The sequence below is a fragment of the Spermophilus citellus genome (genome assembly GCF_964194105.1).
Source record: "Spermophilus citellus genome assembly, chromosome: 9".
Lineage (NCBI taxonomy): Eukaryota > Metazoa > Chordata > Mammalia > Rodentia > Sciuridae > Spermophilus > Spermophilus citellus.
In genome coordinates, this window is record NC_138191.1 from 11,360,144 (window position 1) to 11,384,472 (window position 24,329).

The following is a 24,329-nucleotide window of genomic DNA, read 5'->3' on the forward strand; positions in this document are numbered from 1 at the left end:
CTGGGGACACCAAGAACTGTGGATGGCTGATGTGCTGATCCGCCCTTGACTTAGAGCCTAGTACAAAAGGAGCAAATCTACATAAGATGATAGCACCTTTCCATGGGCTGAGTAACTAGGACAGCACAGCCCTACCAGGCTACAGGAACAAACACGAGAGAGCAAACTCAGTGACTATGAGATAGAAGTCTTATGGAGGAAATAGAACTTAACTTGGCATTGGAGTCCAGCCCTTAGACTCACAAGCATATGGTCAGGTGCGGGGGGACCAGCAGAGATAGGAAGTTCACGTGGTATGGTTAGAGAAGAGTGAATTAAACCAGTTTGCTGGCACTCTTAGTCTTCATAGAGAATAAGGCTGCAAACATAGGAAGCATTATATTGCAGCAAACCTTGAAAGTCATTTGAGTGCATGGGACGTCTTTGTTCTTGAGTTGCCATAGTCGAGAGTTTCAGGTGGTAGTGTGAGGGATGCACAGGGAAGAGATTGGGGATGAGAGAGATCATTCCAATACCTAGGGGAGGAGAGATGGAGAAAAAGCATAGACTTAGCAATCAGACATAGGTTTGAATCCCAGTTCCACCACTTACTACCTGAATGACTCTAGACAATGACAATCTTCTGTGTTTCAGTTTCCCACTTATGAATTATAGACAATAGTTCAAAATTGGTGTGAGGATCTGTATCCATAAGGTGCATAGGAAGTGCACAGCCCTGTTGTTAGGAGGTAAACATCAATGTTAGCTATCACTGTGGTCCAGGCATGGAGGACAGAAGTTTTGACGAAGGGACAGGCAAAGGGCGGATGGCAGAGATGTGAGAAGAGAATAAAACTTGGTCAGTGTCCAAATGTCCAAGAGAAATGATCAAGGAGGAGTCCAGCCATCACCAAATAGTTAGTCCTTATTAGTCTTAAGATTATATGATTCAAAAATGACTCTGGAGCTGGGGTTGTAGCTCATTGTGTTTGCCTAGCATGTTTGATGCACTGGGTTTGATCCTCAGCACCACATAAAAAATAAATAAACAAAATAAAAGCATAATGTCCACCTACAACTAAAAAATATTGTTTAAAAAATGAATCTGTGTTAAAAACAAATGTCAGGGTTTGGCAACAAGCCACACAGGGATGATAGGATCAGATGGTTGGTGGCAAGAATCTTCATTACTGCAGACACTTATCAACCCAGCTGGAAGTCAACCTCTGCCCGTGCCCCTTCTGTGGTCTGCCTTTGGGGGTCCTCTGAACCAGGTTCCCCCGTCCTGTGACTCTTTCATACACAGGGATGATCCAGGCTCTAGCAGGATTCTTCACCTACTTCGTGATCTTGGCCGAAAATGGCTTTAAACCTTTCGATCTGCTGGGTATCCGCCTGAAATGGGATGATCGCTCCGTAAATGACCTGGAGGACAGCTATGGACAGCAGTGGGTGAGTAGACAAGGTGGGGTGGTAGACAGTGACCAGGAATGAGGAAGGGACAGGGAAGAGTTGTTTTTTTTTTTTTTTTTTGGTACCAGGAATTGAATCCAGGGGCACTTAACCATTGATCCACATCCCCAGCACTTTTTTTGTTTTATTTAAAGACAGAGTCTCACTGAGTTCCTTAGGGCTTCACTAAATTGCTGAGGCTGGCTTTGAACTTATGATCCTCCTGCCTCAGCCTCCCAAGTCCCAGGGATTATAGGGATGAGCCACTGCACCCAACTGAAAGAGCATCTTTGAAGGGTGATAGAAGGGGAGACACCAAACAGAGTTGATACCTCATCTCCAGTCCTGACTTAGTGATCTGTTTGACCATATTTCAAATCACAACAGCAAACTTCTTCTCTTTGTTTATAATGCCCTAATTTTTTTTAAAGTTATTTTTATTTTCTTTCTTTCTCTCTTTTCTTTTTCTTTCTTTCTTTTTTTGGAGTTGTGTGTGGACAGCATGCCTTTATTTTATTTGTTAACTTTTTTATGTGGTGCTGAGAATTGAACCCAGTGCCTCACACATGCTAGGCAAGTGCGCTTCCACTGAGCCCCAGTCCTATAATGCTCCAGTTTCTGTTGGTTCCTGCTATCTGTTGTGTATCCTTACCTTCCTAGTCTTTTGGGCTCCTTTGGAGCTGGAGGTCTTCTTTGTCATATCAACTTTTTCTGGGCCAATTTCTGTATTTCCAGGTTTTAACCAGAATTTTAAATGCTGGGTCCTCTCCTGTTTCAATCCCTCCCACCATAAGAGTTCAAATACAACCAACAATAAAAAAAAAATAAAATTAAAAAAAAAAATAAGAGTTCAAACAATATGACTTGAAATCTGAAAACCTATATTCTTTGTATACTCATTCCTCATCATTCTAAACTTCTTTCTTCTTTTTTTATTAATACAGTATAATTGTGCATAAAAGTGAGATTTTATGTTCATATATGCACATAATCTTTCCAAACTTTTTAAATCTAGAGGATAGCTTTGTAGTAATTTCCCCTTATATCCAAGATGAATGAGGCTCAAACTGAAGCCTTATCCCCGTTCAAGAATTTTATGAAACATGCTGATTTTTTAAAATCGGTGCATTGTAATTATATATAATGGTGGGCTCTGTTGTTACATATTCATACCTGCCCACAATGTAACAGTATACTCTGGTTATTGCTTTTTTTTTTTTTTTGCAACTGTGGACACTCCCATTTCAACTCCTAAGACCATAAGACATGTGACACCAATAAGCACAAGAATTACAGCATCTCAAGGGATATTTAGTCTATGATTTGGTCTATAAGTGAGGAAACTGAATCTAGGAAGTGTAATGACTTACTCGGTGTCCTACAGAGAATCCCTACAAGAGCAGGACTAGACATCTGGGCTGTTGATGCCTGTCCTCCACTTTCCCACGTCACCATGACACCTCAATTAAGCTAACTGAAGGTTTCTCAAAAGTCTATTCAAATCTGAGTTGTTGGAAAGATGCCCTTCATACACCTTGGCTTCTAGAGTTTAACTGTGGCTGGATGTGGTGGTGCATACCTCTACTCCCAGCAACTTGGGAGGCTGAGGCTTGTCTAACATGCACTGAAAAAACAAAACAAGAAAGGATGGGGAATTATATAGGTGAGAAAGATGACTACTCTGAAGGATAACTGGTGTGTCATTCGGGGCACGTGAACATGCCCAATGATCTTATCTAAGTTCTGTGCTTGGCTCATCAGCTTTTAGCCTTCGTTTTCAACCATTTAAAGTTTTATATTTTTCTCCAAGCACAATTTCAGCCATATCTCATGTAGTTTGATATGTAGTATCTCATTCTTGTGTGGTCTTATATATTCTCAAATTTCTTATTTGATATATGAATTATTTATAAACATGCTTTTTTTATTATACTCTTCTTTTCTCCTTGAGTCTAATTTAGATGTACTTCTTCTGGGTTTCTGCAGCCCTGTGTGCTTTCTCTTTTATGCTCTATTATAGTACCGGCATAATTAGCATACTTAATGTCTCCCACTAGTCTCTAAGTTCTTTACAGTATTGGGAATTGAACCCAGGAAGTTTCTAGCTCTGAGCTAGGTCCCTAGCCCATTTTTGTTTTGTTTTCTTTCCTTTCTTTTTGTTAGAGAGAGTGGGGCTGGGGGTGGGGAGAGAGAGAATTTTAATATTTATTTTTTAGTTTTTGGCGGACACAACATCTTTGTTTGTATGTGGTGCTGAGGATCGAACCCGGGCCGCACGCATGCAAGGCGAGCGCGCTACCGCTTGAGCCATATCCCCAGTCCCCTTGTTTTGTTTTTTTGAGATAGGATCTCTCTAAGTTTTTGAGGCTGGCTTTTAACTTGGAATCCTCCTGCCTCAGCCTCCCAAGTCTCTGGAATTGTAGGCATGTGCCCCTGCACCCAGAGTCTCTAAGTTATTTGTGTTTATAAAATGTGTGGAATGGATAAGTGAATATCTCTTATCCACCACTATTTGGGGCATTCCTTTCCTCTCTGCATTCATATTGCTTTTCTGGCCCTACCTTCCTTTCTGGCTCTGCTGTCCTAAGTTCCTCTTCCTCTACAAGATACTTCTTTTTTTTTTTTTTTTAAGAGAGAGAATTTCTTTAATTTTTTTTTTTTTTTTTTTTTTTTTTTTTTTTTTTTTTTAGTTTTCAGTGGACACAACATCTTTATTTTTTTATTTTTATGTGGTGCTGAGGATCGACCCAGCGCCCCACGCATGCCAGGCGAGCGCACTACCATTTGAGCCACATCCCTAGCCCCACAAGATACTTCTAATAATTGTTTTTAAATATTTATTCTTAAGTTTTAGGTGGACACAATATCTTTATTTTACATTTATGTGGTGCTGAGGATCAAACCCAGCGCCTCAAGCATGCTAGGCAAGCACTTTACCACTGAGCCAAAACCCCAGTCTCTTAATAATTTAATAAATATGTATCGAGCCATGAACTGTACATGGGGAGGGAAAAGACAAATAAGACCAGGTCTTTCTTTTTTTCCCCCATTGATGCTGGGGCTTGAACCCAGGGCCTTGTGCATGCTGCAAGTGCTGTGTCATAAGTCAAGTCCCCAGCTCCCAGGTCCTTGTTTTTGAGATGCTCTCAGTCAAGTAAGAAAGCACATTAACAAATCACAGGACAATATAAAGGTGCTAAAGCAGAGAAAAGTGGTGTTTAAAGAGAAAGAAAGTAATTCAGCCTATGGGTCCTGAAAGCAGGAGAGAAAAGGAGTCTTGGGTTATCTAAGCGCCTCTGACACTGAGGTGTCACTCTGCTGCCCTCTCCCAGACCTATGAGCAGCGGAAGGTGGTGGAGTTCACATGCCAGACGGCCTTCTTCGTCAGCATCGTGATTGTGCAGTGGGCTGACCTCATCATCTGCAAGACCCGCCGCAACTCCGTCTTCCAGCAGGGCATGAAGTGAGCATCCACCAAATGTCCCAACAACCCCAAACTCACACAGAGACCGGCCATTTCCCCTGCCTTTTCCTCCTTGTCTCCAGATCACTCATAAATGTGTCTTCCCAGAAACAAGGTTCTAATATTCGGGATCCTGGAGGAGACACTCCTGGCCGCTTTTCTGTCCTACACTCCAGGCATGGACGTGGCCCTGCGAATGTACCCACTCAAGTGAGTAAAGAAAGGGATTCGAGCAGGGAATTGATTCTCCGGGCACAGGGAGAGCATGTGAGAGGAAGTGGGAGGAAGGGTGTGCTGGAACAGGACAGTCACCAACTAGCGGCTGCTGGATAAATGGGGCTACACTCAGTCACTTCGGGAGAGAGTCATCTGTTCTCTGATAAATAGATTTCACTTAGGGAGGTGTTAGGGACTGTGCCAAGTGATCACAAGCCACAAGATGTGCAAATTTAGCAGACTTACCAGTGTTTAACCGAGTGGACTCTTTTATTCCAATGATGTGAGTGAGGCACAGTTGTGCAAAAATACATATTTCTTAGAGCTGAAATAATCATAAAAATAGCATAATCTAGGCTTAGCTAAATCCTGTTGTATTTTTTAAATTTATTTTTTAGTTGTAGCTGGATACATTGCCTTTATTTTATTTATTTATTTTTACGTGGTGCTGAGGATCGAACCCAGGGCCTCGCACATACTAGGCAAGCTCTCTACCGCTGAGCCACAACCCCAGCCCCTCCTATTATATTAACACAAATATACTTTAATGTGCATAAAATTCTTACTATCTGGTACCTTTCCTTGGTAAACTGTAGGGGTTTTGTTGTTGTTGGCTGTACTGGGAATTGAACCCAGGGGTGCTCTGCCACTGAGCATCCCCAGCTTTTTTTGTTGTTTTTTGTTTTGTTTGTTTTTTGGGGGGTGGGGTGGGTGTCTCACTAAGTTAGTGAGGCTGACCTTGAACTTGCAATCCTCCTGTCTCAACCTCCCAAGTAGCTGGAATTATAGGCATGTGCCTCCATACCCGGCTCATTTATTAGGTCTTTTTTTTTTTTTTTTTTTAAGAGAGTGAGAGAGAGAGAGAGAGAGAGAGAGAGAGAGAATTTTTAATATTTATTTATTTATTTTTTTTTTAGTTCTCTGCGGACACAACATCCTTGTTGGTATGTGGGGCTGAGGATCGAACCTGGGCCGCACGCATGCCAGGCGAGCGCGCTACCGCTTGAGCCACATCCCCAGCCCCTAGGTCTTAATAATTCATAGCTGGCATCGCTGGGGATGTAGGTCAGTGGTAGAACTTATGCCCAATATAAAGTCCTACATTTGACCCTCAACACTGCAAATAATTAAATCACTAAATACATACCTGGCAGAGTGTTGAGAATTACACAGAGATATGGATATAAAGCATGAAGCATGCTTGGATCATGGTAGATGCTTTTTGTTGTTGTTGTAGATGGATACAATGCCTTTATTTATTTTTATGTGGTGCTGAGGATTGAACCCAGTGCCTCACATGTGCTAGGCATGGACTCTACCACTGAGCCCCAACCCCAGCCTCAGATGCTTTGTCAATAATAGCTTTATATTGGCTGTTATAGTGTCAATGTGGAAGTAATAACAACTGCAGGTGAATATTATCTGTGCTTCCACATACTCTGTATACACCTTGACTGTAGTACTTAGCACCTAATATTGTGGTTCTTTATTTGTGAGCCTTCGCCCTCTTTTCTCTGATTCTCTTGATCTCCTTGAGGCCAAAGACCACCATGTAATCATTTTTATTTCTCCAATTCCTAACAGAGATGCAGAGTAGATATATGACTGTGATTCAATGAATGGGTGAACAAGTAACAAGTTTATACTTGTGTCCATGTGTGGAGAATGAGCCATGGCTTGGGCCTGCACTATCCAATATAGCAGTCACTATCCACAGGGGACGGACTACTGAGCTCTTGAAATATGGCTAATTCTGAAGAACTGAATTATAATTTTAATTTCAGTTCATTTAAAGTTGAAAACTAAAGCAACATTAAATATTTGTCTATTAAATATGACTTTATTATTCTAGTTGGACTAACTTCCCTTTAATTGTTGAAAATTCAGTATCTGGGGGCTGGGGATGTGGCTCAAGCGGTAGCGCGCTCACCTGGCATGTGTGCGGCCCGGGTTCGATCCTCAGCACCACATACAAACAAAGCTGTTGTGTCCGCCGATAACTAAAAAATAAATATTTAAAAAAAAAAGAAACTTCAGTCAACAACTGAGCAAATGTGGTGCCCTAAGCACATTTAAAAAAAAAAAAGAAAAAGAAAATTTAGTATCTGAGTTGAGATGTCCTATAAGTGTAAGATACCTATAAATGGATCAAGAGTGCTCATTCTCTCATCAATAATGTTTATATTTATTATACATGTCAATACCATAATATTTTGGATATGTTGAGTTAAATAAAATTATTAAAATTAATTTCACCTGTTTCTTTTTACTTAATTTGGCTATTAAAATTTTTGAAATTTCACACACGGTAAACTATTACATTTCTATGGGACAGTACCATTGGTTTTAACTACTCCTTTTCTTCTTTTCTTTTTTGTGATGGAGATTGAACCCAGGGGGCAATTTATTATTGAGCTCTATCCCCAACTCTTTATTTTTTGTTTTAGACGGTACCTCTCTATACATTGCTTAGGGCTTCACTAAATTGCTGAAGCTGTCCTTGAACTTGCAGTCCTCCTGCCTCAGCCTCCCTAATTGCTGCGATTACAGGCGTGCACCATCATGTCTGGCCCCTTTTTATCTTGAGACAGGGTCTCACTAAATTGCTGAGGCTGTAGGTCGTCTCTTTACTTTGTCACCCAAGAGAACAACTGTGGTCCTGATTCCACCCTTTCCCAGAGTGCATCTTCCTGGTCTCTAAATATGGAAGAGGGGTTTGGGGATCTAGCTCAGTTGGTAGAGTGCTTGTCTAGCATGCACAAGGCCCTGGGTTCAATCCCCAGCACCACCAAAAAAAAAAAAAAAAAAAAGGAAGAGGCACAGGCAGAAAAAAAATCCGTTTTTGCAATATGAAATTATATATACATATATATGTATATATTCTTACAAATGTATATGGAGTCCTATATGTGTATAGGGGTGTGTGTGTGTGTGTGTTGTGTGTGTGGGAGTATGTTTGTTATTTTGTTTTCTTGGCAGAATATCTCCATACTGGGTGTCTGGGGATTGTCTCAGATAAACCCATCCTGCTCCAGCAACCTCCCCTTTGTTAAGTTCAAGATCTAGAGCATAAAGAAAGCAAAGGGAATCTCCCTCTGCAGTTCCATGAAAGTCGACAGACAATCTCTGCAAACACTGGATATACCTCTGAATATGACATTTATCGTGTTATCATTGGCTTTTATGTTCCTCTCCTCTCCACGCCCAATCAGTAACCCCCCAGACTCTGACCTCCTCAAAGGTGGGGATCAACTTTATCTTACTCACCGACTGTCTCCGGCACACTCTCAGCCACACATGAGCATGGACATGAAACACTCGACTCCCGCGTGTTGTCTCTGAGCGTGTTCTTTTCTGGCCTCTGTAACTTCAGCCACATTAGCCAAATCTTGCTCTCTACAGGTTGGCCTGGTGGTTCTGCGCCCTCCCCTACAGCATTCTTATCTTCGCCTATGACGAAATCAGGAAACTCATCATCCGCCAATGGCCTGGCGGTGAGGTTCCCCAGCCCTGATCTAAAGGAGGGGGTCACCATCCCCTAATAAGCTCTCCCATCTGGCCTGGCTTCTCAGGACTCGCTGGCATCCTCCCCTCCCATGTCACTTTACTATGCCTGGACCCCAGCCCTCTTGTCCCTGACTCCACCTGTTCATGTTCCAGACCACAGGCCCCCAACCTTCCCCTTGGTTCCCCTTCTGCCAGGCTCCCCTGCTGCCTTCTCGCAGTTCACCCTGATCTCTCCTCCTCCGCAGGCTGGCTCGAGAGGGAGACATACTACTAAACTCAGAAGAAGAAGACTTCACATGAGAGAGGCGTGTCTTGAAGCCCGAACTATGAGTTTGACACAATATCTGAGCGAGCATATGAGTTGGGGGCGGAAGATACTGGGACAAATTGCCCTGGATGAGAGAGAGAGCAATCCTAGGCTGGACTGAGGGCATTGTGGGGTGGGTTAGGGGAATCCCAGCCTGCATCTGGCTGGAGCCCAGCAGGGAGGGACATAGTCCTATAGAATCCAGGAACCAGTCTAGAGAGTAAATGCTTAGAACAGCTCTCACCAAGCTGAATGTGTTCCATCTGATTTTTGGGGAGTGGGGATCCCTACCTCTTCATGGTAACCAGGGAAGGATGGTCTGTAAGCAAACTAAGTTGAGGTTGGAAGGGGGTCCCTAGGGGCTGGCTCAGTTGGTGGAGTACCTGCCTCACATGCACAAGGCCCTGTGTTCAATCCCCAGCACCACAAAAAGAAAGAAAAAGAAAAAGAAAATGGCAGAATCAAGCATCCTTGCCCCTTGAGGGCTGTTAAGCATCCCGCTTTTGGAACCAGAGATTGAACCCCGGGACTTGAGCATTCTACGTAAGCCCTCTATCACTGCATCCCCAATCCATATCCCGCATCTTAACTCTCTGTCCCCTGGAGAGCAAGGGACTAGTAACTGCCCCCAAAAGTTTAGCTGTGATCAGAGACTGGAAGAGGGAGGGTGAGAGGTGATCAGCTGAGCTGCACTCTGTAAAGGGGGCCACAGCATGCACACATACCCCCAGGCCCAAGGCTGGTGAGGCCACACACTTAGTTTCTGCCTTGGATTTCCTCAAACTACCTTACAGACCATAGAATTGTAGCACTAGAAGAGTCTCAGCGGGGGTGCAGTGACTTGCACCTGGAATCCCAGCAATTCAGGAGGCTGAGACAGGAAGGTCGCACGTTCATGGCCAGCCTGGGCATCTTTGAGGTCCTGTCTCAAAATAGAAAAGGACTGTGGCTGTAACTCAATGGTAGAGTGTCCCTGGGTTCACCCCCTAGTGTACTTACTGAGAGGAAAAAAAAAGAGAGAGAGAAAAGGGTTGGGTCCGCCCAGAAGTATACAGAGCAAGACAGAAATGCTAAGAAAAGCTGGGGGGAACCATCAGCTGTTACCAGAAACAAAACACATGTAATAAGTAACTGCATTCTAGGCCTGGCACTGGGACAAAGGCTACACACACACCATCAATTAATTCAAGCAAATGTAGTCCTACCACACCATTCCGTAGATGAGGAAACCAAGGTCTGTCTGATTCTAGAAGTTGTGCCTTTAACAACTATTCAGCCTAGTCTTATAGTAAGGGCTGGGCCGAAACAGAAAAACAAAACATTAACAAATTAGGATGGTGAAGGAGGAGAGGCCGTGGGTGGATCTGGAGGATGAGGGACCAAGGGCTGCCAAAGAGAAGGCAATCCCAGGGGACAGGGGTAGCCCACCTCTCTTCCCCTCCACCAGCCCCTCCTCAGGCTCTCTCTTCCAATACAAGGACTCCTAGGGACAGGGCTGTGTCGGTCAGGGGTCCTTCCCTGGCTGCTGACATGGCTGAACCAGACTCTGGAAGATGGGAGGACCAGGAGGTATGTGTGTGAGCTGGGGAGGGGGAGTGCAGAGGGGCTGGCTCCTCAGGTTTCAGTAGCAGGAGCTTTGGGTGTCTGGTGGGTTAAAAATACAGAGGCCCCAACTCAGGGTCATTTGATACCAGTGGCTGAGGCTTGATAAGTCCAAAGAGCCTGAAGGCAAGGGGCCTAGAGGGAAGGGGACTGAGGAGAAAATAGAGAGCCCAGCATCAGAGAGAGAGCCGGGGTGGCGGGTGCAGGAGCCGGAGAGAGTAAGGGTAGAACTAGAGCCAAAAAGGGCAACCCCTAGGGAGCAGTGACTGCAGGAGAGGATGAGGAGAAGGAGCAGGCCAGGGTCACCTCATAGTCCTGTCTCACGCCCTTTTTGGGAGGAGAGGGGTGTGTGCAAAAGGTCCCATTGATCATGGAATAAGTCTAATGTCCCATTGTCTCTGTTCAAATGTTTCCCCCTCCCCAGAATGCTGCAGAAGAAAGAAATTGGGGCTGGTCATCATCTGGGTCATCTACTTCTGGGCAGGCCTGCCCATTGCTCCCCACCATCTTGGCTAGGGTTCTTGGCTCTAGCATGTCAGTTGCTCTCCTGGGAGAGCAGGAGGTGGAATTCTGAGATCTCTTCAGCTGTAATGTGCCATGCTTGAGCTAGATTTGGCCTCTCCTGCAACCGTGACAGCTGTTCCTATTGGACTCGGTCCTGCCATGCTCTTGAGATTTTCTGTGGCCTTCCTCACTTAGCTATGTAAGGTCTGCCCCATGGCAGTGGGCAAAAATCATCCTGCTAATACAATTCCATGCCCTTGCCTGAATGCAAAATAAACGTGGTACTTCCAAAATGAGAGACACCTTGGGAGTGGGGTAGGGTCATCTGACTTTGATCTGGTCTCTGCATGGTCTCCCTCATGCCTCAGTTTACCTGTGCCTGATAACAGCCTTGGCGAGCTATGGAAATTATCCTTCTGGGGACCCAGAGCTGAACTCATTTACTCTGTTTTCACTTCCAAGCTGGAATCCAGAATTGACAGCCCTTTCTCCCCAAGCTGCTTTAGGTCTCAGGTGCACAGAATCAACTGACAGGGCCCGCCTCTTCAGGTTTTCCTCCTGTTAATTTTTTTTTTCACCAGTGTTTATGCCTAATCCTGTCTTTGTCTTGCCAATGACATAGGAATAAACCGTAGCTATTAGCTGTCTTTAGAATCATTCAGCCTGGGGAATCCTCCCTTCCCACTGTGCCCTAGAAAAACGGGTCCCCTAGGCTCAGGGCAGTGAGTGCACACGGGAGGTGGCAGCCAAATGACATTCCCCTCCTCATGGTGGGCCATCTGGGTAAAGAAACCCCAAATCTGCATCCTACGGGGATGGGATCTGGGCCAGCCCTGTCCTTCCCCTGCATTCCCCAGTCAGGAATGTTGAGTGAAGCATAGGAAACTGGCTGGAGCTAAGCCAGGTCGCCAGTCTTGGACTCCACTCCATCTTTTATTCAGAGAATGATCTCATCCTTGGTCCTGATTCTTTAAAGGGAACCGCAGGGGGTCTCTTGCCTGCATCCCAGGCTGTGTTTTATTGCCCCCTCCCCCACTCTCTCTCACAGGATCAAAGAAACAGACTTCACCCCTAGAAGATTCCCAGATTTTAGGGTGTGGAAGCAGTCCTACACTTGTCCCTTTGATCCTCTACTATCAGTTTAGCCTCTGCCCCAGAACGCACCTCCTTTCCACCTGCACTTCCTTCTGTTACCCTCACCCTACCCTCGTTGATCCCTAGTTACCCCCCTGCCCCCCTCCTCCAGTCTCAGCTTCACTTACCTCCGACTCATCTGGTCTTATTTTTAGATCAGTGTCTCTCCCTTCTCCTTTCTTAATATGGTGATGAGCTCTTAGGGCCTGCAGGGGGACAGGGGCTGAGGAGCCCTGGACATGGGGGAGGGGGAGGGAAGGAGAGACTGGGAGCTTGGGGGAGAGGTGTAGGATGTGGGAGGATTCCGGCCTGCATGGAGTTGTCCTAGCCTGGGAAGGTTATCTGTCTCTCCTGCCAACCTCGGGGACATATTTAGACAGGACCAGGTGGGGACCGAGGGGTGCCAATTTCAGGGGGCAGCTCCGGTTCCCTCCCCGCCCCCTGCTCTTATTCCTCCTCCTGACCCTTTTTCTCTTGGCTCTTTGGGCAGTTTCTCCAGGACCCAGCAGCGTCCACTGCTCTGGGCCACTCCCTACCCCACCCCCACGTGGAGCCCCTAACTCAGGATTTGGTACCTAGGGGGCCTTCCCTGTCCCCAGTAACCTCCTCTGGATCCGGAGAAGCAGCCCAGATCCTCTGCCTCCAGGAGTACTACAGACAGGATGGGGGCCAGGATGGTGCCAGGTCTGAGACAGGCACTGCTGTTACTGTTGGTGCTGGGGACACCCAAGTCAGGGGTCCAAGGGGAGGAAGGGCTGGACTTTCCTGAGTACGATGGTGTGGACCGTGTGATCAATGTCAACGCAAAGAACTACAAGAATGTGTTCAAGAAGTACGAGGTGCTGGCGCTCCTTTACCACGAACCCCCTGAGGATGACAAGGCCTCACAAAGACAATTTGAGATGGAGGAGCTGATCCTAGAGGTGAGTGGGAGACTGCAGGCCTGTGGCGCATGCCCAGCCCCTTTCTGCAAGTCCTATGGCACAACCCCAGGGAGATCTTTTGAGGGGTGGGATCTGGGGGGGGGTGGGGGCAGTGTAGGAGGACCTTTTGTCTTGACCAACAGGATACAACTGGCCGGTGGCCTTAGCCAAATGAGAAACAGACTCAGCAACCCAAAAGTACTACCACAGTTAGATAACTGCAGAAGAGACGCTGCGGGGTGATTGCCCCCCCCCAAGTTGTAGGAGGCTGGTGAATCTAGGTTTGGCTCAGAAGGAGGGCGAAAAGGGGAAAGGGAGGTACTTGGGGGCAAGGGAAGAACTAGGACCAGTACTATGTATTGCACTCCCAGCACACCAATATACTCTCCTAACCAGAACATGCTCACTCTTCATACCTTTAGGGGCTGCACTCCAATGGGATCCAAACTGAGCATAAATTTAAATGCTATTGGGGCTGGGGTTGTGGCTCAGCAGTAGAGCGCTCACCTCACATGTGTAAGACCCTGGGTTCAATCCTCAGCACCACATAGAAATAAATGAGTGAAGTAAAGGCATTGTGTCCAACTAAAAATAAAAAAATATATATATATTTTTAAAAAATTAAATGCTACTGATATCATATTCACCTGTCACTTAAAGTTAAATGTTTCAATGTCTCCTAGAGACCACCATGCCTCCCATTGGTCTCCCTGACCCCTCTTTCTTCCTCCCTGACCCCTAGTTCCCTAGCTGGCTCTATTAGATCAAGCTGGATATCTTCAATGGAAAATTCTATGGTTGAAGGAGGCTTCAGAATATCTTCTCTTTGTAGAATGAGATTCCTCACCCCCAATCTGACTTCAGATCCAAAGCAGAGATGACTACTGTAAAATGAAAATGGAAAATAACTAGAAGAAACCCTAGAATTGGAGATGTGGTGGCACATACCCCTCTAGGAGCTGGAATGTATTTGAGTTTCCTTGTCCAAGTTTCCTCAGCCCCTTCTCTGGTCTGGCAGTGCAGATGGGCCCCGGGTTGACCAGAGCATGAAGCAATTCAGGGTGAGACGCTGAGACCACAGGCTCTCATTTCTGTTTGCCTCTGCTGAATGCCAGAGCACCCCCCACCCTCTGATTAATGAGGCAAGTATTTTTATCCTAAGCGCTCAGTATCCCTGGCCATCCACCTGCCATCTGCCTCCTTTCCCTGTCCCCCTAAAAATCACAGTGGTGCCTGAATGTTGGGTGGGGTAAAGCTGCATTCTGTGCCCACAGAAGAGTGAATCAGGATTGAGTGTTGAGCTGGGAGGCTTACGGGGCCAGGGACTGTCCACAGTCTAAGGACTGGCCAAAGTTCAGTGTGAAAGAAACTGTCTAGTCTCTGCCAGTCTCTCGTCAATTGGTGACCTCTACTCTCAACTCCTTGGCCTTCCCCACTCTTCAGCAACATGAACAGACCCTCCACACCCACCAGCAAAAATTCTTGTGTTGGTAGTTACTTGGAAAGATCTGGGGATTCTAACATTATCCCCACGCTGAGCTTGACCTTTGACTGGAACAGAGTACAGGAGAAAAGGGTCCCTCAGTCACTTGAAAGCCATATTCCCCAGCATTCCTCAGGAACTGTACATTGTCAAGCTCAGTGCTTTCAAGTTCAACATAGCAAGCATGCTACAATTGAGCAATAAATACTCATAAACTTAAAATGCAGAAATGGTGAAGTTGCAGGGAATTTGGGGATACTCTGGATCTTAGCATAAGGCCAAGGTCAACTCTTAGACTTCCTGTACCCATGGGGTGGGGAGAAGAGGTAATAAGAATTCCAGGAGCCAGGTGTAGTGGCTCAGGCCTTTAATCCCAGCAGCTCAGGAGGCTGAGGCAGGAGGATCGCAAGTTCAAAGCCAGCCTCAGCAACTTAGTGAGACTCTAAGCTGGAGATGTGGTTCAGTGGTTAACCCTTGGGTTGAATCCCCAGGACTGCAGGGGGAAAAAATTCCATGGACTAATTTTAACTCTAACCCCTCCCTCTAGTTAGCAGCCCAAGTCCTAGAAGACAAGGGTGTTGGCTTCGGGCTGGTGGACTCTGAGAAGGACGCAGCTGTGGCCAAGAAACTAGGTAAAGGAAGGGAGTGAGGAGCAAGAAGGGGAAGCAGCCTGTGGGATGGGGAGGCCTAGGTTGGAGGACTTGGGGACAGCCCTGGGATCTGAGGGGCTGGAGAACTCTTCTACTTGTGTTGGTGAGTCCCAGCCTGTTCTTATAGTCTGTACTCAGATCCCAGCAGGAGGTGGGGTGGCTTTCTATTTCCCTAGACACAGGGCCAGGTTCTGGAGAGAAAGGGGAAGCCAGGAATCCAGGCAAGGCTGGGGAAACCATGCAATCTCCTCTTCCAACCCCTCCCGCTCCAGAACCTTAGCTGGGTGTTATAGTGCCCAGCCACCAGGGGGCAGCACACGTTCGGGACCAGACTCCGGATGTGGGTGGGGGAGGGGTGGTTAGTAATAATGAAGTCATCTGGTCAGTAATAGCAATGTTAAAGGGCAGGACACAGAATTAGCCACCGGAGTTCTCAGAGGAGATAGCAGGACTGCACCACAATGTTGCTAGAATCTATATCTCTCTGTTGCCTCCCCTTACACCCTAGCTGATCCCCTCATCTTCTCCCTGGAGATCCCTGGGGCCAGGCTAGCCTCCTGGCTCAAGCCAGGATTGTGGACACTAGGGGTGTGGCAGTAAGGGACAGTGGAAGTGGGTGGGACAGAGAAAGGGAGAGGTGGAAAATGTGGGGGTCCAATGGGATGGTGGAGTGGGCTGTGACCCGGGTTCTGGACTCAGGAATCCGTGGGAAGACCGGGGTCATGGCTCACCTTCCATTCACTCCCTAGGACTCGTTGAGGAGGACAGCATTTATGTGTTCAAGGGAGACGAAGTCATTGAGTATGATGGCGAGTTTTCAGCGGACACCCTGGTGGAGTTTCTGCTTGATGTGAGGACTCCCCTGGACTGGATCACCTTGCTTTAAGACTCCACTGCCCCATGATCCTTGATGATCCTTGCTAACCCCAACTTTACCCCCCACACCCCACACATACCACATAACACACATGACATATGTATACCACGTACACCAGACACAACACACCACACGACATACAGCACATGCCACACAACACAAACACATGAACATCACCTGATACATATCACACACACATCATGCAACACGTATCATTCATACCACATACGCCAAACACACATCACACGTCATCCACCAGACATAACACATGTGTATCACATCACATATGTACACCACACACATCGCACATCACATATGTATACCACACACACCAGTCACAACACAACACACAACATACAGCACACATAACACAGAACACAACACACACAATGCAACACACACAACACATATGGCACACTATGCACATACCACATAACACAATTTCATGCATAACACACACCAAACACACATCACACATGTCACATACCAGACATAATACACATCACACATGTATACCACACACCCCATAGGACACACAATACACATCACATATACACACCATACACACCAGACACACAACACACAGACCATACAACACAGCACAAGACAGACAAGGTCATACACCAAACACGCAACACAACATGCACAACATACCACACATGCATCTAACATGACACACACCACACACAGATACACCACAAACACACCACACAACATATACCCATCATATATGTATATCACACAAAAAACACACAAATCACATCACACAGTGCACAACACAACATACAGCATGTAACACCCAAGTTCACACACTGCACACCCATGTATACCCTGTCAACTTCTTGTCCCTCCTTCACGTCCCCGCCTTCTCCCTCCATCCCTCTCTGGTCACTGAGGACAGAAACACTGTCCTTCAATGTCTCTGCTCTTCCAGGTCCTGGAGGACCCTGTGGAGATGATCGAGGGTGAACGAGAGCTGCAGGCATTTGAAAATATCGAGGACGAGATCAAACTCATTGGCTACTTCAAGAACAAAGACTCAGAGCGTGGGTAACCCTCACACTCCTACTCCCCTCCCTGCCCCCCCACCCCGTCTCACCTATCGACCTGCCTCCCACTTCCTCCGTCTTCCCAGCATCTTGGCCTCCTAATTCCCTGCCCTCATCTTCCTCCTGCATGGTGGGCTCCAACATCTGCCCTCACCTCCCTGGCAGGGATTCAGACAGGCCCCTGCAGCACCCTGACTAAGCCCTCTATGCTCTACCCCCTCTCCAAGGACTAGAGGGGGTGGGTCTCGGAGTGAACCCTCCTACCAGAGAAGAACTGGGGAGAGGCCCTGGCAGCCTCTGATTCCAGACTGACTCTACCTTCCCCCCTCAGATTACAAAGCCTTCGAGGATGCGGCCGAGGAGTTTCATCCCTACATCCCCTTCTTTGCCACCTTCGACAGCAAGGTTCTCCTCCTCGAGGCCATATTGGGTCTCCCTACACCCTTACGCTGCCCCCCAGCCTCCTCTCCCAGTCCTGAGGGGACCTGGTCCCCTCCTACCTGCTGGCACACCCCACCCCAAACCCAGCTCCTCTTTTCCCTAGAGACTTTAGAGCTGAAGGGAAGAGGGCTTTAGATTGTCTAACCCACCCTTCTCATGTCAAACTGAAGACCAGAGAAGTTAAGACTCTTGTCCAGAAAAAAAAAAAAAAAGACTCTTGTCCAGTGTCACAGTGGCAGTGACAAAGTCCCAGGTTCTCTAACCAATGTTTGTCCCCCCATAATACTGCTTCTCACTGTGACCCCGCATCACCTGCCCTATTCCCCTTGCATCTGCTCCTGAAAGGTGGCAAAAAAGTTGACCCTGAAGCTGAATGAGATCGATTTCTATGAGGCCTTCATGGAAGAGCCTGTGACCATCCCAGACAAACCCAATAGCGAAGAGGAGATTGTCAACTTTGTGGAGGAGCACAGGAGGTGAGGGCCGGTGCTCCCTCTAAGCAGGCTAGAGCCCCAGTCTATGAGACGGGCTGGGGGACCTCAGTTAACTGGCAAGCTGGTCTCCCCTGGATGAACACACTTCTGAGCACTGGTTGCTCACTGATAGATACACTGGTAATTTTGCACTGTGTGTGTTTGTGTGTGTGTGGTGCATTGGGTATTGAGCCCAGAGGCCCTCCTTACTGAGCTATATTCCCTGACCCTTTTCATCGATTCAGGGTCTCACTGTGTTGCCCAGCCTGGCCTCAAATTTGTGATCCTTCTGCCTCAGCCTCCCAAATTGCTGGGATTGTAGGAGTGCACCACCACACCCAGCTCCTACAATATTTTGCAACCCCACAGTTGCACCCTACACAGATAAGGGCCTCTGTAAATGTGTATAGTTCATTGTGATGTAATTCATTGATTGTGATTTAAATAATCTCTGTCAATAAGTGAATGCTGAGTGCCTGTGTGTGGTCAGGCTTGAAAATGCAAGGAATCTTCTGTAGCTATTGTTATATTTAAGTCCTTTTTCAACCTCAGTGACAGGGAGTATGTGTCAAAACTGGGATTTTTACCCTGATCTGTACCATGTCCTCTTGTGTGTGGGGGGTGTGCGTGGCAGGGTGGGGGGGGATGTTACTGAGGGATGGAACCCCCAGGGGCACTTTACCATTGAGCTACTACCCAATCCTTTTTATTTTTTTATTTTGAGAAAGGGTCTTGCTAAGTTGCTTAGGCCCTTACTAACTTTCTGAGGCTGGTCTCAAACTTGGAATTTTCCTGCCTCAGCCTCCTGGGGTGCTGTGATTACAGGCACGTGCCACCACAGCTAGCTGTCCCAAGTCTTTGCTCATTTAATTCTCCAGGGAGATGAAGGAAGTGGGAGGTGGGGGAAGGGTTTAGCCCTCCAGGGGATATTTGGCAATATCTGCAGTTAGATTTGGTGCTGGGTGTGTTACTGGTATTTCCTGGTTAGAAACCAGGGATACTGTTTAACATCTTATAGTGTAAAAGGCAGCCACCAACAACAGAAAATGACCCAGGACCTGCCTGGTACAATGGCACACACCTCTAATCCCAGTAACTCAGGAGGCTGAGGCAGAAGGATCACAAGTAGCAGGCCAGCTTGGGCAACTTAGCAAGACCCTGTCTCCAAATAAAAACTAAAAAGGGCTGAGGATGTGGCTCAGTGGTCGTGCGCCCTTGGGTTCAATCTCCAGGAATGAAAGAGAGGGAGAAGGAGAGAGAGAGAGAAAAGAAAACAAAAATCACCAGGCCCTAAAACCTAAGTCAGAAGGACTGAGGTTGGGAAATGCTGCTCTATACTCACACGTAATTCTCTTCCGTCACAGTACTCCACAACTGAAAATACCCACTCATCAGTATAAATACTACTTACTCTTTCCCACTGGAGACGGCCCCCTTCATCAGAGCAGGAACATGTCTGCCTGGGTCGACTCTACCAAGCACCTAGCTCAGGGCTTAGAACATAACACACCCTCAATTTGACTGAATGAGTAAATGAGCGAATAAATGAATGAATGAATTCCCTGATACTCAGTTCTTACCTTTCTCCAAAGGTCTCTCTTCACTCCCCTTGACACCCCTTCCCCCACCGCTTTAACCCCGCGGTGATCTGGGCCTATTGCCCAGGGCTTAGGCTGTGCCAGATGGCTTTGTTCTGGACTTCATGCTGTCTGTGCCCTGGGCCTGACCCACAGGCAGCCTCTGCTATAGGGGACCCTCCGGGTCCTTCTCACCCACTGAGTAGCACCTCTCTTTCTGTCTCTTCTAGATCAACCCTTCGGAAACTGAAGCCTGAGAGTATGTATGAGACCTGGGTGAGTGTCCCTGGCTAGGACCAGGTTCTGGGAGGAGGGGGCAGGGATAGCTGAAGATGCAAGTCCTAGGGACAGTGCGCCAGCAAGGGGTGGTGGTGGTTGTGTTTTGAAGACTGTGGCAGGAATCAGGAGACATACATTAAGTGGATAAAGATGACAAGGGCAGAGACCCAAGGGGTTACAAGAGGAGGAGGTGTGGGGGTTCTGGAACCAAAACGGACAGTGTCACTTGGAAAAGAGTCACTATTACAAGAATGTGTGGGTCCAGTGCCTGTAATCCCAGTGATTTGGGAGGCTAAGGCAGGAGGATTGCAAGTTTGAGGCCAGCCTGAGGAACTTTGAGAGCCTGTCTCAAAATAAATAGAAAGGGCTGGGGTCCCTAGTGTTGGGTCCATGCGATCCAGGCTCAAGGAACATCTGGGGTCTGTCTAGGCTCTCCAACCTTACAGAGTACAGTAAGATCTCCTCTCTGTACCTCCGCCCCCCACCCCTCTCCCTCTCTGTCCCCAACAGGAAGATGACCTGGATGGAATCCACATTGTGGCCTTTGCAGAGGAAGCTGATCCTGGTGAGGGAGAAACATTGGGATTGACCTGGGGGCAGGCAGGGGGTGGCAAGTTGCTTCTAGGAGCACAGGCCTCCTGTGGGAGGCATTCCAGAGAGCTTGCAAGCAGCCTGGGGCTAGACATTTGGAGTTGTGGTAGGTGGGGAAACAGATCTGGATTCCCGTTTCCTGTATCTCTTTTCTCTCTGTCCCATCTCACTCGTTTCATTTCTGTTCCTTTCAAGATGGCTTCGAGTTCTTAGAGACTCTCAAGTCTGTGGCCCAAGATAATACTGACAACCCTGATCTTAGCATCATCTGGATTGACCCTGATGACTTCCCTCTGGTAAAGGGCCCTGCTCAGCCACTGCTACCCTAACATGGGACCTTGCATTGTGGCACATTCTGAGTGGGGGCTTTGTTTCAGAAACCCATTACCATCTCCCAGCTGGGGGGCTTGGGAGGTTGCCCCTGTTGTATTGTATGTTCAAGGGTGATGTGGGCAAGGGAAGAGGAGGACCCAAAGTAATGTCAGGGGACATAACACAATTCCCAGAGCAGAGGCTACACAGGTAGCTCTCATGAGGAGACTGACTCCCAGAAAAGCAGAGTTCTCACAAGCAGCTGGGCACCATAACCCTGGACATGAGTGTACACGCTCAATCAGAGAATCATAGCAGAGATTCCACGACTCTCCGGGTGGTTTTATCTTCAGTAGAATCTCCAGCACCTAGCACTCACAGTTGGATAAATAACTGAATGAAGAAACAGAAATGTAGCAACATCCGTGATTGCCAAGTATTACTACTTTAAACTGGGCATGGCGGCGCATGCCTGTAATCCCAGCAACTCTGGAGGCCAAGGCAGGAGGATCCCAACTTCTAGGCCAGTCTCAGCAAGACTTTGTCTCAAAATATAAAAAGGACTGGGGATGTGGGGCTCAGTGGTAGAGGAACCCTGGGTTCAATCCCCAGTATTGAAAAAACAAAATAAAACAAACAGCAGCTACAACAAAACTACCTTAGTGTAGATATGCAGGAACTGAGAGCTAGAGAGAAGTGATTTGCCTGAAGTCAGAGGTCAATCAGAGCAGATCCAGCATCAGAACAGGGGTTTCCAATCAACTTTTCATTGAAAAGGAGGTGTCCAGCTGACCCTCCTGATACTTTCCCTTTGGAATTTCCACTTTCTTTGCTTAGCTCTACCCACTGCTTTCAGGCCCTATTGCTGGACCCGTCCCCGTCCATTGACAGTTAATTCGATGATCCCCTCTCCTTATCCCTGGGTTGACCCTCACACTCACCCTCCTGGAGTCCTGGATCCCACTAAGCTGCCCTATTTGGATCTCTCCACAGCTGGTGCCGTACTGGGAGAAGACATTTGACATCGACTTGTCAGCCCCACAAATAGGAGTCGTCAATGTTACTGATGTGAGTTTCCTTTCCTCATCCCTGGTTGACCCCCAGCTCTTCTCCTCTCCTCTCCTCTGCTGGCTAGACATTGAGCCCTTCCCAGAAGAAGCAGACCTGCCCAGTCGGATGGCTAGATGGAGGGGGAGATTCAGGATCAGAACATGCCCCTGTCCTCACCATTGGAATCAGTTGCTCATCCCTCAAAGCCCAGTTCACATGCTTTCTTCTCCATGATGAGGTCTTTCATTTGGAATCATTCCCTGCATGGCACTGTTGGAGCTTACCTAGATTGAGAACATGATTTTTTTTTTTTTTTAATACTGGGGATTGAAACCCAGGGGTGCTTTACCACTGAGCTTCATCCTTAGCCTCGCCCCCTACCCGCCTTTTTAAAAAATTTGGTACTGGGAATTGAACCCAGGGGTGCTGGGTTCAATTAAGCTATATTAAGCTATATCTTCAGCCCTTCTTATTTTGTGACAGGGTCTCACTAAGTTGTTGAGGCTGGCCTCAAACTTGTGATCTTGCCTCAGCTTCCCGAGTCACTAGGATTACAAGTGTGTACCACAGGGCCCAGTGAAAAACAAGACTTTTAAATGGCTATTTATGTATCCTGCCTGTCTCTTTCAGTAGACTTTAAGTTCTGTGGGCAGAAATATTCTCATGCACATGTACTAGGTACTTCAAAATTTATTGAGTTGAACTGAGTAAACCATAATCTTTGCTTTCACAGAATTAATCTAACCGGGTAGGCAAGCATTCTGTTAGTAATGCGGTTGAATGTAATGAACTTCATAATAAAGATAGAACTAAAATGTTAGGAAGGCAAAGAGAAAGTAAAGGGATTTCTGCTTGAGAATCAGAGAGCAGTTTGAGTGAGAGTAGCATTAAAATGGAGGTTGTAGGACTGGGGGTGTAGCTCAGTTGGTACAGTGCTTGACTCGCATGCACAAGACCCTGGGTTCCATCCCCAGCACCACAAAACAAAACAAAACAAGTGGAGATTGTAAAATGCGTGCAGTGGCACATGCCTGTAATCCCAGCAAAAGCGAGGTGCTAAGCAACTCAGTGAGACCCTGTCTCTAAAAAAATACAAAATAGGGCTGGGGATGTGTCAGTGGTCGAATGCCCCTGAGTTTAATCCCCAGTACCAAAAAAAAAAAAAAAAAAAAAGGGGGGGGGGATTGCATGATGTAAAGGATTTCAATAAGTGATGGTGAAGGGAAGTCATCTGTAAAATGAGGAAAAAGTAAGCTAAAAAGGTCAAAGGTAGAACAATGAATACCAGGTTTGGGAATAGGCAAGACTTTATTATGAGTTTAGCATTTAGTGATCACTGAAGATGGTATTGAGAAAGCAGGAAAAACCTTGAATATCTCAGCAGAGTGGCAGGTGCCTGTAATCCCAGTGACTTAAGGCTGAGGCAGGAGGATCACAAGTTCAAGTCCAGCCTGGGCAATTTAGTAAGACCCTTTCTAAAAAAAAAAAAAGAAAGAAGAAAAAGAAAGAAAGAAGAAAAAGAAAGAAAGAAAGAAAGAAAGGAAGGAAGGAAAGAAAAGAAAAAATGGTTGGAGACTAGCTCAGTAGTCAAGTGCCCCTGAGTTCAATTCCTATTACTGGAGAAAAAAAAAAAAAAAAACAACAACTTGAATGCTGAAGAGTTGCTAGTTGATTTCATTGGCCATGAAAAGCCGCAGTGGTTTTGTGGCAAGGACAGGATAGAGAGGTCTGGTTTTGGAGGCTCAGTATAACAAGAACATGGGAGGTGGACTGCAGGCAGTTCTTCTGCCAATCCAGCTTGTTTTTCCACTCCCACTCGTGGCTCTTCTAACCTACACGTTCACCTGGGCAGTTCCCCTGGCCACTGAAAGATGAAAGGAAGGGACAGAGGCTGTAAGAAGGATGTTCAGTGTCTGGTGAGTGGGAGGACAAGTTCAAAGACCTGGGCCCAGCTTAGCTTCCATCCCCCACCTGTGCCGTGTCCTAGGCGGACAGCATATGGATGGAGATGGATGATGAGGAGGACCTGCCTTCCGCTGAGGAGCTGGAAGACTGGCTAGAGGACGTGCTGGAGGGTGAGATCAACACAGAGGATGACGATGACGACGATGATGATGACGACGACGATGATGATGACTAGTTGCTATGGCAACCATCTCCCAGCCCCACCTTGCTCTTCATGTACCCTCCTGTCTTCCCTGTCCTTCCCCGAGTTCCTACAGGGACACTAACTAGGTCATCCTACCATAGGGTTAGCTGGGCTCTATATATTGGGTGCTAAGTTCTATATCCCCCTCAACCAATGAGGAAAGCAGCTATCGAACACCAGCCCACCTCTCTCATCTGACTTGTTTCTTATCCTACAACGCACCCGAATTTTATTGTTTCTTTCAATACTCTCCATTTTCTTGCTTGGGGTTCTCCCCTTGCCTTATCTCTCCTGTTCCTCCCGTCTATGCA

The 24,329-nt window shown here is 47.0% G+C and overlaps 2 protein-coding genes and 1 long non-coding RNA gene across 18 annotated transcripts in view; 2 read left to right on the forward strand and 1 right to left on the reverse strand.

Annotated features, from left to right (window-relative positions):
• Positions 1–12,436, forward strand: part of LOC308655983 (sodium/potassium-transporting ATPase subunit alpha-4) — a 44,617-nt gene extending 32,181 nt beyond the window's left edge. For 3 of the 4 annotated variants that reach the window (XM_081306520.1, XM_081306522.1, XM_081306523.1), the window contains 5 exons: positions 1,286–1,431; positions 4,764–4,894; positions 5,003–5,104; positions 8,513–8,604; positions 8,863–9,643. In XM_081306520.1, the coding sequence (XP_081162646.1) occupies positions 1,286–1,431; positions 4,764–4,894; positions 5,003–5,104; positions 8,513–8,604; positions 8,863–8,891 (500 nt within the window). In that variant the 3' untranslated portion in view covers positions 8,892–9,643. Of the gene's footprint in view, positions 1–1,285; positions 1,432–4,763; positions 4,895–5,002; positions 5,105–8,512; positions 8,605–8,862; positions 9,644–12,295 lie in introns of those variants that run through there. The other variant, XM_081306521.1, reaches the window with a different exon arrangement.
• On the reverse strand, positions 174–14,188 carry LOC308655990. Of its 13 annotated transcripts, none has more exons than XR_014023568.1 (5): positions 14,036–14,188; positions 13,595–13,672; positions 9,681–9,846; positions 8,378–8,560; positions 174–515 (listed from the first exon to the last, which is right to left on the reverse strand). It is a non-coding gene; the product is annotated as an uncharacterized lncRNA (long non-coding RNA). The 13 variants fall into 13 exon arrangements; XR_014023573.1 differs by lacking the exons at positions 13,595–13,672; positions 14,036–14,188 and adding exons at positions 10,130–10,219; positions 12,289–12,416 and having other exon boundaries at positions 9,721–9,846; XR_014023574.1 differs by lacking the exons at positions 13,595–13,672; positions 14,036–14,188 and adding exons at positions 10,130–10,219; positions 12,289–12,416 and having other exon boundaries at positions 9,712–9,846.
• On the forward strand, positions 12,666–24,206 carry CASQ1 (calsequestrin 1). Its single transcript, XM_081306539.1, has 11 exons — positions 12,666–13,087; positions 15,118–15,202; positions 15,970–16,070; positions 17,032–17,143; positions 17,478–17,551; positions 17,933–18,063; positions 19,868–19,913; positions 20,427–20,481; positions 20,703–20,803; positions 21,813–21,887; positions 23,857–24,206. The coding sequence occupies exons 1-11, from the start codon at positions 12,827–12,829 to the stop codon at positions 24,007–24,009; spliced, it is 1,194 nt and encodes a 397-aa protein (XP_081162665.1). The 5' UTR covers positions 12,666–12,826; the 3' UTR covers positions 24,010–24,206.
• Positions 24,207–24,329: the final 123 nt, after the last annotated feature.

Excerpts from the sequence above, each read along its gene's own strand:
- CASQ1 (XM_081306539.1), top strand. The coding sequence starts at position 12,827 with ATGGGGGCCAGGATGGTGCCAGGTCTGAGACAGGCACTGCTGTTACTG. Across the intron at positions 18,064-19,867 it reads TTTGTGGAGGAGCACAGGAG|ATCAACCCTTCGGAAACTGA; the intron begins GTGAGGGCCGGT and ends TGTCTCTTCTAG. Across the intron at positions 20,482-20,702 it reads TGCAGAGGAAGCTGATCCTG|ATGGCTTCGAGTTCTTAGAG; the intron begins GTGAGGGAGAAA and ends GTTCCTTTCAAG.